We start from the raw sequence: 13,971 nt of genomic DNA, 5'->3' as shown, positions 1-13,971 counted from the left end.
AAAAAAAAAAAAAAAAAATCAATGGACAATCACTCAGACAGTGTTAAGGCACGGGAGACGCTGGTGCTGATCTTCCTTCCATCTACCCAGAGCCCATGGCATGGACAGGCATACTTCTGAGGACCACCTGCAGGAAGCGTCCACCTACCACTTCAGTAGTGGGACCTTGGAACCTCTTACAGACAGGCCGACTGTGTCACCAAGGCTGGAACTTGAGATGCAACTAGCCCTCTGCTGCTTTGTAGAATAAGGAGTCTGTCTGTTACACCAGTTTGTTGTTGTTAAGTGATGTTGAGTCGGTTCCGATTCAGAGCTACCCTGTATGGGGTTTCCAAGGAGCAGTGGGTGGGTTTGAACTGCTGATCTTGTGGTTCACAGTCCAGTGCTGATCCTAAAGCACCATACTAGGAGTCTTGTTGTTGTTGTTGCTGTGAGGTACCATCGAGTCGGTACCCCCCAGAAAAGGTAACAGGGCCCCAGAGGACAGGGAGGAAATGTTTTCGCTCTTGAAGAAATAGCTTCCATAGGAGCACACTTTATGGCCACAGTGCCTAGCAATGCAAATGCCCAACTGGTATTTGCCAATTGACCTTATTCAAATGCTACTCACTCTTTAAGGTACAGCTTCATTTCCTGGAGCCTTCAGGGCCACCAAAGGCCATACAATCTCAGTGTACGACGCTACACCACTGGCATTTATATTCTGCAGAAAAACTCCTTATGGTGGGGCTACAAACAATTACTATTTGTTGGGGCCAAATGCATTTTGTGTTATGTAAATATATAACTTTAAGTATATTATGCAAATGTATTACCTTAGGGAATCACTTTTATAATAAAAATGTTATATTGTGCTTTCTACGTGCTATTGAAAGCACCATTGAAAATTCATTTAGCTCTATTAACTTATTTAATCTGCAAATACTCTACATGACAGGTTTCACTATTATCCCTGTTTTACTGGTAAGGAACGGAGTCACAGAGACACTAAGGAATTTGCCCAAGGCCACACATCTGATGAGTGGCAGAGTCAGGCTTTAAGCTCAGAACCCAAGGCCTTAGCCACTCTGAAAATCACCTCCCAAAATACACAGTTCTAAAACTATTGTTGGAAGATGCTATTGTTACTTAACTTTCCGCAGGTCATGTCTTCTCCGGCCAGCTGGATGGATCCCCCAGAGCAAAGTCTGTCCTTCCCTCCTACATCTAATACATCTATGCACAGGGGGGTAGATAGATCGGTTTGATTGACTAAAGGGTCTCTCAATGGGAAACATCATCTTCCAAGCCCATTTTGGAGGGTCCATCCTCTTTAAGTCAACACATGTGACCTGTTCCTGAAGCAGGATTCACCATGGGAAATCCAAAACCACTATGTCAGACTCCAGGTCCACAGCCTGAGAAGGACAGGGGGAGAGGGATATGCTCTTCTATGTTCAAAGGACCAAGGTTATCCTGAATTTCAGTGTCACCATGACAGTCAATAGCAACAGTCTCACTATGAAAATACTGCTGGTTATGGTTATTGTTGTTGTTGTTGTTAGAGCCATCAAGTGAGTTCTGATCCATAAAGACCCTGCATAAGGTTTCCAAGGAGCAGCTGGTGAGCTTGAACCACTGACCTTGCAGATCAAAATGACTTTGCAGTCCAGTGCATTAACCCACAGTGGTAATGATAAAAGAGAAAAACAAGTCCCAGGCCATATGTCTTCCCCCGGGCAGTGAGAAGGGGCCTGGATAAGGAGATGGAGAGTCCTGGATTCTAACTTGGGTTTGACCATCAACTTGCTCTGTGTTCTTTGGCAAGCCACTCCACCTCGTAGGGCCTCAACTTCCCCATCAAATGAGGGGTTGGGGCCCAATGGTCTCTATGACCTTTGCAGTTCAACCTCTCTAGAAACTCAGCAGTCGCACCTTCTGAGGCCATGTTCCTACCACAGCTCCCTCCACTTCCTTCACTGCTGCCCACCAATTCTTTCCACATCCTGAGAACTTCAGAGTACAGATGATCGACTTAGTTGCAGGTAAACAGAGAAGGTGGAGCAAAGCCCAACAGCGAATCACCCATCATTAGGGGACAGCAAGCCAAAAATCAGAGGGAAAATCCCAATCTGCAAACCTCTCTTCTCAGGAACTCTTTTCCACCCCTCTATCCCCATTAGCCATGTTATTGTTGTTGTTGTTAAGCACTGTCAAATCAGTTCTGACTCACAGTGAACCTGTATAAGGTGGGTTTGAACTACTGGTCTTATGATTATATTAGCAGTCTGTCCAGTGTTAATCCAGGAGTCCAAGACAGTTTATTAACTGTGATTAAAGAATAGGGAGGAAGTATGTATAGCTCCCTCACTCCACTCCCAGGGAGGCTGCTCAGGCTGACCATGAATAGTTCACTCTCTGGTAGACCCAGTTACTTCCAGGAGCATTACCTTCTGTCCAAAAGCCTCCTAACTCCACCTGCTCCACTCTGGGCAAGAACGATCTCTGGACCCCAAGACCCAGTCAGAGGGGAGAGTTGTGGAAACCCCCAGAGAAAGAGGCAAGCTTCTGAGGAAGGAGAAGGGAAGATGGTCTGCTTTCGTAGAGGTGAGCCTAGGAGAAACATCTTCCAGCTAGTACACTGGCCATGGCTTCTTCATTCATAGTGTATGGATTAAGGTATTTGTTGAATAAGTGAATGAATAGATCATCTCAAGTCTTGACACCAAAAATGAATCATTTCTAGTAAAGCATCCCATATGCACTGAGATAAAACCAAACATTGTCAATGAGTCAATCCCTACTTATGGCAAACCCATACATTACCAATTAGAACTCCTCCATAGAGTTTTCAGATGGTGTAATCTTCCTGAGAAAGACACCATGCTTGGTAAACAGAGTGTCAGCAAAAAAGAGGAAGACCCTCAACGAGATGGACTGACATAATCGGTTCAAACACAGGAACAATTATAAGGTTGGCCCAAGACCGAGCAGTATTTCATTCTGTTGTACCTAGGACTGTTACAAGATAGACGGCACCTAACAACAAAAGCAGCAATCCTTATGAAAGCAGATCACCAAGACTTTCTTCCATGGATCCACTGGATGGGATTGAACAGTCAATTTTCAAGTTAGTAGTCAAGTGCAAACCATTTGTGTTACCTGGGAACTTTACTGGATTGAAAGGGCTTTGAAAACTTCACAGCAGCGGACAGCACAAATGTACAGGGCATTATGCTTATTGTAACTGTCAGAACACCTCATTTCTTGAGGCTCAGATCATCACGGTCCTCCGGGCTCTGAGGCAATGATGCAAGAAAGAACCAGTGGGGTATGAAGAGCTGTTTGTGATAAAAAGTCCAGCCTTCCCACCTGGCATTACTAACTGGTCATTCTTCTGTCCTTTCTACAGCCAGGAGCAAGCCCACCCTAACCTGCTGCCTACTCTCCTTTGGGTTGAAATTCAAAGCTGCCAGTAAAAAAACAAAAACAAGAAACAAACCAACTAAGCTCATTGAGCTAGGAGTCTTAATTTTTTGTACAGTACAGAGTCAGGTTCTAGTGGAAGACAGTTCTTTGTCTCATGTAGAATAAAGTGCCTGTGCTTTCTGACAGTATTTTCCTCTCGTTGCTCAATTCTAGTTCTAGGAATCAAGGTGGCTAACATGGTAGAAGTGGCCACCTAATCAATACATGAGGAATTACTTTGCTATTAATGGTGGTAATACTACTATTAATCATATGTATATCTTACTCCTATGTTGGTGTTGTGAAGTGCTACTGAGTTGATTCCGACTCATAGCAACCCTATACAGGGTTTCAGAGGAGCATCTGGTGGGTTTGCACTGTCGATCTTGTGGCTAGCAGTCCAGTGCTTATACTATAGCCCCACACTTTGACTCCATCGTACTCCTATATATAGGGCATATTTAAGCTATCTTAGCCCCAGGTCCGAAATCCCTCTCCTGCCTCCACACCTGCAGTTGCATCCCATCCTTTTCAGCACCATGGTAAAGAGCTCCTCTTCTGATTAAGGCTAATCCTTCCCCATGCTCTAGGTCCACTCCCTCCTGTCCCTAAGGACTCTGTTCCTCCAAGGACACTGTTCCACAGACTATCCCTTTTGCCTTGTCCACCTTAACATCTCCAGCTCTAGTGTTCTTCCTTCAAATTTTAAACTGGTCAAGCCACTGCCATTTAAAAAAAAAAAAAAAAAAGATTGCCATTGCTTGTGATTTTTTTCCCCCTCTTCATATGAAAATTCTAAGAGTTGTCCATATTCATCATTCCTCATTCCCTATCTCCCATTCTTTCCCCAGCCAGGTTTCTGCCCCCACTTGTTATTGTTGTTATGTGCTGTGGAGTTGGTTCTGACTCATAGCGACCTTATACAGGGTTGCTGTAAATCTTTACAGGAGCAGAAAGCCTCATCTTTCTCCCGCAGAAGAGCTGGTAGTTTTGCACTGCTGACCATGAGATTAGCAGCCGTGATTCATAACCACTATGCTGCCAGAGCTACTAGTCACCTAAAAAGCTCTCCCCAAGGCTATTGAGGACACTTTTCAATCCTTCTCCTGCTTGGTCAAAAGTTTAGGATGTTGTTGGCATTCCTTCCTTCTAAGAATGAGTTCATCCCTTGTTTTTCTCCTACCTCAGTCCAGTGCCTTCTCAGTCATCTTTGCAGGTCTCCTTCCTCCATCTACCCCTTACATGTCAGAGGCTCCAGGAGCTGTCCATTCCTCCTCCCCTGCACTCTCCACAACTACCCTGTGTGCTCTTATACACTCCCTTGAGTTGCCACTTATAGGTGGATATCAACTCCTAAAACTATATCTTCAGACAAAATTCCTCACCTGAACTCCATAAACAGTTCCAACAGGCTGCAGGGCACATAAAATAAATCCATCATCTATCCTGCCCTCCCCCACTCAAAACCTTGATTTCTTCTTATTGAATGGCACTGTCACCTACCCAAACGCCGAAGATAGAAAATATGGTGCCCTTTTTGACTCCTTTCACCTTCAATTACTCAGTAAATTTGTTGATTCTAACTCCTAAATAGCTCTTAAATCCATCTTCTCCTCTGCCTACCACTGTTCTGGTTCAGCCATCATCATTGCTGGCCTGTATACAGCAGTGACCTCCAAACAGCTCCTCTTCATAGAAATTGTTGTTTTTGTTGTGAAGTGTCATCAGTGAATTCCAACTCAGAGTAACCCTGTCTAGGGCTTCTGAGGAGCAGCTGGTGAGTTTGAACTGCCAACCTTGTGGTTCAAACCAACCTTGCAGTCCAGCGCATTTACCTGCAGCACCACACCAGGAGTCCATCATTGGAATTAAGTAAACTTTCTTTGAAGCATAGGTCTGATCATCTCACATTTGATGTGCTCACATACAATCATTTTGCTTTAACATTTTAGGGCTCCTTACTGCCCACCAGATACTGTACGGCTCACACCTCTCCTCAGTCCTCATTCATCACTGCTTCCAACTCCTCCCTCTACTCATATATTTAGTTACTTGTGGTTGTGCGAATGAATTCAACTCTCTCACATTGGGCCTTTGGCCAAGCTGTTCCCTCTACCTCACACACTCTTCCTAAACCTCTTAACCTGTATAACTCCAACAATCTCGGTTTGGAAGAGGCCTCTTCTCAGAAGGCTTGAGATTTTCTAAGAAAGGATTAGATACCTCCGCTATGTGCTACACCACAGTCTCCTGTGCTTGGTCATTCAACCCACTTCTGCCACCATATTACTGAAGCCCTGACTTCTCTGCATCCCCAGACAATAAGTTCCACGAAGGCAGAGGCTGCATACAGCTTGTTCTCCACTATTCCCACAATGACTCACAAATGGTAAACTCTCAATAAATACGTGTGGGATTAATAAATGAGCATCTGATCTAGGTATGTACAAGTCTTCCCCACCCCAGCTGAGGTGGGAAGCAGGTTGGAGGGAGGAAAAGTCACAGGGGGAGGGATTTACAGGCTTCTGCCTTGGAATGTGGAAGCAGGTACATGGGACCTGGTGCCCATACACAGCCCAAAGGCCATAGAATTAGGAAGCTATCTGAGAGGGCAAGTCTCCAAGAAGCAAGGAAGGATGGGAACAGAACAAGCAGCCCCTCATCTCAGCTTCTCTGGCAGCAGGGAGGGTGGGGGCTTGCTTCCTCTGTACAGCTGGTTTTGCACACATGTGGCCCTCCACTTCTCTCTTCATGGTTCTCACTTCCCCATCTGCCTGGTTACTCTTGCCTCATCTTCTGCTACTGCATCATTACTTGCTTTTCTGCTACTTGCTTCCCTTCCTCTTCCCCAATCTCTGCTCATCTCATTTCTCTAGCTCTTCTTCTCCTCTTCCTACCATCTCATCCTCTCTACCTCTCCTGCTGTCATTCTGCCTCCTTCTTTGTTTCTCTTAGTCTTCTCTTCAATAACAGTGGCCATCTTAGGTCAGGTGGTTACATCTCCTGGGTTCTGGGTTCCCCTGGTGGTAGACAGCTGGCTAGTTCATTCCAGGACTAGGTCCTCCTTCTGAATTCTTGGCCCCACCGTATGCCCCATCTCAGTCCTCTCGCCACCGCCACCACCAGTGCCTCCCCCTTCAAGGCCCCACCCAGGCTTACCCTCTGTCAGCCCCAGGTGGATGCTCCAGTAGATCTGTAAGCACTGTAGTTCCTTCTTCATGCCCCGCTTGCAGCGACAGTCGTACAACGGACTCTCCTGCAGGACCTCCAGGGCCGCCTGGCACTCCTTGTTGGCCAGCATGGTGTTGCGGTCCCGGCCTGCCAGGCACTGCCGCAGTGTGCGGTAGCGGGAGCTGCAGTTGGACTCAGCTGCACACAGCTCATTGGCCCGGACACAGTCCACTGGGGGACGCCAACCATGTAGCTCAGGGCCCTGCAGGGAGGAAGGGCTGGCCAAAGAGCGGAGGGTCTCGTCTGGGTAGTGGGGAGGGAAGACAAGCATGAATGAGGGCCGCCACAATCTCTGACCCAAGATACAGGTCTGGGGACTTGGACTCTTCTGGGAATGTCACACCCATTTTACACCAATGCAAACCAAGGTCAACTCAATGTTGCCTAACCCAACATAGGGTGGACCGGAGGAAAGACAGTAGAAAGAACCCCAGACACTAATAGCCTTTCCCAAACCCAAAGGAGAGCGCAAACACTCATTTTTCCATGGCTCTATGACTTTTTTTTGTCAGGTGTCTACGCCACCATTCCTCAGCACTGGCCTTAGGCCTAAGAGCCTAGTACAATAAAGCATGGTTGTGGGCTCGGCCTCCACTGGTGACCACAGACAGTTTAAAATGCCAAGAGATCACAGAAGACTACCACAGCCTCGGCAGAGAACCAGGGGCTTCAGGATTTGCGATAGTTTGCAAAGGGGTAGAATTTCACTTTAATACTACCCAGTCCTCTTATAAACCTCGGGATCAGCCAGAGGCCCAACCAAGACAGCGTATTATAAGCCATGAAATCAGCAGAAAGTAACTCAACTTTCATAGCTTGTTAGGACCTCAGTCCCTTAAGAAACCAAGGTCCGAAGAAGGGAGATGGCACTCCAAGGTGACATAAGAGGCAGAAAAGTCCCCTCTGACCCATAGCCCATTTACTCTGAGTTCCTGGACTTAAAGGAAAGACTGGGAGAAATAGGCCTAACCCAATGCTTTGACACATGCCTAGAAGGGAGGTAGCCCAGCATTTCCACACCCTCTAGTCCAACTTCCACCAGACAGAGACCTGAAATTTACCTTCCACATGACAAGTTCTGGCCCAGATCCCCTTCAAAAGAAAATACTAGCCTGGGAAGCAACTCAATTTACTCCCTCTGCCTCTCTCTTCTTCTGCTCTATAGATCACCTTCCTTTCTCCCTGCATTTTTAGCTCTCATGCATCTCCTTCTGATAGCCTCCCAAGAGGTCTGTTTCTCCAGCACCTTTTTTTTTAATGGCCTTGCTTTCTCTTTCTCACCTCCTCTTTTTCTTTCTTCCCTCTGCTCTCTGCCCTCATCTAAAAATCCTCTCCCCTGTCTTTCCTCTTTTTCCTTCCTTCTAAAGAGTCAGATAAGAAACAACTGCAAAAGGGAAACAGCTTCCCTCCTTCACACCCTTACCTCATGGATTGAGCCCAGTTTCTCCAAAGTGGACAAGAGCTCATGACCCCACCCTGTTCATCCATTGTCCAAACCAGTTAGGGCACAGTGCCTCAGAAGGGTGGGGGATGGGAAGAAAAACATGGTAGGGAAAGGCCCACTTGATCCTTTCAAAGCCAAGTTTCAGAATGGTTTCCTCTAGACACAAACCTCTCCTCCCTAATTTCCTTGTCTTCTCCCAAGCCCCTAACTCTGGCTGCTGAACAAAGCCCATACCACGACCTAGCAGTCTAGTCTGCCTTTTCTAAGCCCAAGACTTTCTCTATTCCATCCCACTCTCAAATACAAGAAACTCCAAGGCCAGAAGTACCCTCATCAGAATACCGCAGAATGCCTCTCTGCACCCCGACCAGTCCCCCACCACTACCCTTCTCACCCCCCACCCCCCATCTCTAACCAGAACCACTTCTCACTTATTTCCCCTAGGAGGCCCGCCTCAGAAGGAACTACCGCAGGGAGACAGCGACACCTAGAGGCACAGCTTAGGACAACAAGACTATCACTCCAGAGAGAAAAAGCAAGAGAAAAGGAATCTGCTCCTAAGAGGACAAGGGACACAGGAGGCCTACACCACAGGAGAAGGAAGAGAGAAGCAGGGGGTGGGCCTGTGATGGAGAAAGCCTCAGGGTCTAGAGATAACGACCTTTCATTCTCCCACTGAACAGACCAGAACAGGAAGAGCTAAAGGCAAGATCAAGAAGAAACTAGCGTGGTAGCAGGGCACCTGCCCAGGTACTGGCTAAAGAGGTGTCCTCCTGTACATCTTTATTTCCTGGCTTCAGAAAATTCGTAGGTCCCCAGAGCATAATTCAGGTGCATCTGGAGCACCCAGGAACAGCTGAGCTGACGTTGCCTTGCTTGCACCTGCTGCCACAGCCCAGCCAGTCAGTCTGCTGGAACCTGGAGAACAGCCCACCCTGGTCCCTCCACTAACTTCACCCTTAGCATCCCTCCTGCCCTGAATGAGCCTCAGACTGCTCTGCTGGAGGTAGACTGAGAAAAGAGTATCCTAGCATCTTCATCCCTGACTTTCTGAAGGCAGAGAATTCACAGCATGCCTAAAGGTCAGGAAATGCGCCTCAAGGGATTAAGGCCATAAGAACACTGCCCTACAAGTGGTGCCTAGAGCCCCAAAGAACAATCCTAGGTTCCCATACCCAAAGTGAGCTAGTGCACATGACCAGGGCAATGAGGAAAACTATATCTGATTGCTATTTGTCCCTGTCTTTTAGGTGGCTTCATGACCCCTAAAAGCAGTTAAGCCTAGTCAGAGAATGGAATTATTACAACCTGGAGACTTTAGTCAAGAATTCTAAGAAAGTACAGATCTACAGCCACCCTCCTGAATCAAATGTCCGAAGAGCTAGAATGCAGGTCGGTTCTCAATTTGCTCTTCCCCACCTCATTCTCTCCCTGGGTATATCAACTCTGGAGGTCAGGATGGCTGTACAAGAAAGGCCTCCACACCAAGGTTTCAGGTCCTTGGGAGGGGCACATCAAAAGCCCTTGCTCCTGGGAACCCATTTCCCCACACCCCAGTCCAAAGGGCCTACCTCTCAAGCTCCAGAGAAGCCTCTCCTCCAAGTGGAATTTCCAGTCACCTCCCAAACAGGGGTTTCTTGCCTGGAAAGGAGCCCTGGGACTGAAGTTTCCTGAACATCAACCTATTCCTTCCTCTTTACAGCCCTAACCCACAGCCTTCAATATTCTGAAGTCACTCAGTTAATGCTTCACACTTTGGAAAGTGGCTTCTCAATGAAAGGAGAACCCAAGGCCTGTGGTCAAAAGAAATGTTGCCCTCACTCCCTTCTCTCACCACTCAGGCCCAGGGTGGTAGACAAAGGTCTTTACTCCCAGAAGAGACACCAGAGTGGGCATCTCTGACAACACGGGATGATCCCAACAGTATTTCTGGGAAAGAGAACAGAGTTAAGCCCTCAGCCCTCTTCAACTGGGAAACCACACTCTAGGCCCTATAAGTGTCGGAGGGACCCAGGCTCCCCACTTCTCACTTCACCCTGCACCTCAAAAGGCACCTACACTTAGGAGGCCTGCCTGCCTAAGGTCTTTGCAGCTCAGCAGCCAGCAATCTAGTTGCTTTTCCTGAAATAAAGCTTTTTCTTCTTGGTCCTCACCATTCTTGGTTCCAGAAAGCTGTTTTCAAACCAGCACCAAGAGAAAAGGTCAGGTTTTATAATAGCCCCTCCAGAGTGAACGTCTACTTCCAGAGGGTCACTGAGAAAGGTTTCAGGATGACAGCCCCTCAGCCCCTCCTACCCAGGAGAGAAGCTGCTTCTGGCTTGGGGAGACAGAAAGGTGCAGACCACATCCCAGAACAGGACTATACCTCCTGGGGAATTCAATTCATGGGGTGAGATTATTGGCAAAGAGTCCCTGGGCCAGACCCATACTGAATCTGAAGCCCTATCCTGGTTAAGGGAGCACTTACTACATTTCCAGGGGCCTTCTGTGAGCAGCACCTACCTCCCTACCACCATCCCCAAACTCCTCCTCTAGCAAGCAGAAGGAAACGCAGCACTCATAACCCAGGTGGGCAGCCTGGCTGACCACTGGCTAGAACTGCACTTACGCTGAGCAGATGTGCTCCTTCCGCATACACACATACACACACAGTAGTGGCACAGCGCTCTCTGGAGCATCTAATCACCCGCAGCAGCCTTGCCTGGGACTTCTGGTCAGACACTGCCCTGCAAACAGCCTCTTTTCCCCACCACCACCTCAAGAACGCTCTCTTTAGATCCCAGTTTTCCAAGTAGTTGAGATTTCACATGGCTTAAATGGGGAGAGGGAGAGGAAATCTGGGGTTGGGGGAAAACTACCCTGTTTCTAGGAGTACAAAGCAGTCCCTCTCCCCGGCCCTTAGAGGAGAGAATTTCCAAAATGAGCAGTGGTCTTTGTTCACATCTGTTTTCCTCCCTCACCTCTCACCTTTTTCACCGGAGGAAGCAAACTTTGGCCTTCCTCACTTCTCTTTCCACTTGGGGGAAGAGACGACAGTACACGTTTGGCGGCCCGATAACCCTCCACTCTCACCCACCAATCTGGCTCGGATCTGGGAGGCAGAGAGGGGAATGGGTGGGGAGAAACTTGCAAAGTGTTCTAGGGAGTGGAGCTGCGGGGAAGAGTTCTGCGCAGTGGGGAAGAGGGGTGCGTTTTCCAAGGGTTGATTGGCAGTTTGGGGGATGCCTGCCAGCGCTCTCCCAGAGATGTCCAACCAGGAACTCTACGAGAAACCCAAGTCCTCCACCACCACATTCATAGCAAGATCGACTCGAAGAACCGATCCGGGAAAGGTCGGGCTGACGTGATTTTCCTCTCTCTCCCTCCTCCTCTTCTAGATCAAGAGTTGATTTTTTTTTTCTTAAGTTACTGCAATTTAAACCTATTATTTTGCAGGAAACCAGTGCTATCATTGTATGTATGAAGGAGTGAATGTGTTTGTGTGTGTGTGTGTGTGTGTGTGTGTGTGTGTGCGCGCGCGCGCGCGCGCGCGCGTGCGTGCCTGTGCGCGGAGATGGTTGGGGTGTTTTAAATCTCCTTCCCAATCCCAGAGCATAAACTGCCAGCCAAGGCTCCCGCCACTGCGCCCGCATCCTCGCAGCCCGGGCTCCGCTCGGGTTCGGCACCGCCCAGGTCGGGCTCAGTGCGCTGCTTGGTTCGCGACGCGATCTCTCGCCGGCTCGCAGGGTCTACGGCTACCACCCGCGCCCGCGCCCGCGCCCTCGCCCTCGCCCTCGCCCGCGCCCGCCGGCTCGCTGCTAGCTCCCCGCGTTCTCGGCTTCCTGCTGGCGCAGTCCCCTCTGCCCCCCAGGCTCAGGCGAGCGAGTCGCTTTCGCCGCCCGCAGGTACTCACCTAAAAAGAAGAAGAGGCAGAAGGCGTTTGCCAAGATCATGTTAAATAAATCCCACAGTTCTTTTCTTTTTCTTTCTCCCTTGGGTTAAAAATTAATAACAACAACAACAATACTAATAGCCAAGCAGTGTTAATCAGCCCCAAATCCAATGCGGAGATCCCAGCTAGTCCACCCGAGGAAGATCCTGAGTCCTGCGATTCTCGCCTCTGGCTGGAGGAGGTGGGGTGAAAGGAGGGCGGTGGGCTGCCTCTCGACGCCCCCCTTCCCAGCCAAGATAAAATATATACGTATATACTGTATATATGTGTTTTTATAAGCCAACAGCCCAGTCCTGAGGTCAGACCTCCTCTCAGTTCGTCCCGGAAGGCGCGAGTTCCTGCGGGTCCGATTCCCAGTCGCTTCCCAGAAGGGGACTGGGGAGGTGGGGAAGAAGCGATGTGAGAGTGAAGGGCTGAAGGAAGAGACTAGGGTAGGGGTCAGAACAAAATGCAAAAAAATGAAAGAAATCCACCAACGGGTGTGAAAGCCAAGAAACAATCCAATGGGAGCTTCGAGGACAGGAGACAGGAGTCGCTTCTTTCGCACCAAGACGAAGAAAAGATGGGGGGGGGGGGAATCTTCTCCACTAACCCTTGCTCCTCTCACTTTTTTTTCTAATGGAATTCCAGCGCCCGTTTGTCTCTGCGTGTGTGTCTTTCTCTCTCCTCTCCCTCGATCTTTTGCTCTCGCTCTCCCTAGCTCTCCCTCGCTCTTCTCTCTCCCTCCCCCTTCTCCCTCTCTCCCTGCTCCTCCCTCCTCCCGCCCCCTTCCCCCTTCACGACTCCCTCGCGAGGCTCGCGCGCCCGCGCCCCTTTCGCTCGGGTTCCCAGGCGGCTGACGGCGCGGGGCTCGGGAGTGCGGCCGAGCACTGACACTCTGCAGCGGTGGCGGCTACACGGTGGTGGCGGTGGCGCCGGGGAACGATGGCCAAGGCGCTGAGACTCTGACTCCCTCCGCTTAGCAGCCTGCCCTTCCCGGGACTGACCTGCCGGAAACTGACCGGCTCCCAGGCCACAGTTTTGGCTCAAGTCCACAGAAGCCTTCGCACATCGCTCGTCCTGTCCCACCCACCCCCCCCATCCCCACTCTAAGCCCCGCTCCCGCGGGTGGGTTTCGCGCTCCAAGCCCCCACGGTCCCTGCTCTTGCGGCCGCCGGGTCTCGAAGGCTGAGCCGAGGCCCGAGGGCAACGAATTAGGCATGCCGGAGCCTTCCCGGGGCCTCAGGAGGAAGGAAGGGCAATAGAAAAACCTGCCCCAGCCCGAAAGCCCAAGTACAGCATCTCCCCGTTGGCACCATGGAAAAAGACCCCCTCCAGCACCAGTCCCCAGCGTTGCCTTCCTGCCCCGGGTCTAGGTCGGCGCGCGTAGACACGTGTGCTTTCCGTATGGAGCTCGGAGCTCGAGAACTTTCCCCAAACGCCCGCGGCACTCTGGTCCCCCGCCTGCCCCAGCCGCTCAGCCTTTTGAGACTCCCCTTTCCCCGCTGGCCTTCCTCTTCCAGCTCGGGGAGAAAACTGCTGTTCAGGGGTACGCTGACCGCCTCTTCAGAGGCCGGCGAACCTGTCGTAGCCACACAGGAAGATTCCGGTGGGGACGTCTCGAGACCGCCCCAGGCCAGGGTTTCGCGCCAGGCTCAGCGGCCACTGCCACCTTGCTCAGGGGGGCCCCCTTCTTGGCCACAGGATGGGCTCCGAGGTGCTCGTCACGAAGCAGTTGTTATTTCTTTTCCCTGCTCCTGAGGTGCCGGGTGGGGTTCCCCCTACCCCAGCTGGAAAGGGGGCGATTGATCCATCTGTCGATGGGCCGGGCTCACAGATGTGTTTTAGTCACGGAATTTACAAAAAACACCAAAAAGGAAGCGTCTGGCTGGGAAAGGGCTGAAGGAGACAGGAGGTTGCCGACACGTTCCGGCAAGAG

General features: G+C 50.0%; 1 protein-coding gene across 3 annotated transcripts in view; it reads right to left on the bottom strand.

Annotated features, from left to right (window-relative positions):
- Positions 1–12,724, bottom strand: part of GFRA2 (GDNF family receptor alpha 2) — a 139,350-nt gene extending 126,626 nt beyond the window's left edge. For 2 of the 3 annotated variants that reach the window (XM_006864416.1, XM_006864417.1), the window contains exon 1: positions 12,015–12,724. In XM_006864416.1, coding sequence (XP_006864478.1) covers positions 12,015–12,054 — 40 coding nt within the window. In that variant the 5' untranslated portion in view covers positions 12,055–12,724. Of the gene's footprint in view, positions 1–6,606; positions 6,922–12,014 lie in introns of all 3 variants that reach the window. The other variant, XM_006864415.1, reaches the window with a different exon arrangement.
- Positions 12,725–13,971: the final 1,247 nt, after the last annotated feature.

The sequence above is a fragment of the Chrysochloris asiatica genome, unplaced genomic scaffold (assembly GCF_000296735.1).
Source record: "Chrysochloris asiatica unplaced genomic scaffold, ChrAsi1.0 scaffold00064, whole genome shotgun sequence".
Taxonomy (NCBI): Eukaryota; Metazoa; Chordata; class Mammalia; order Afrosoricida; family Chrysochloridae; genus Chrysochloris; species Chrysochloris asiatica.
This window is presented reverse-complemented; position numbering and strand designations above follow the sequence as displayed.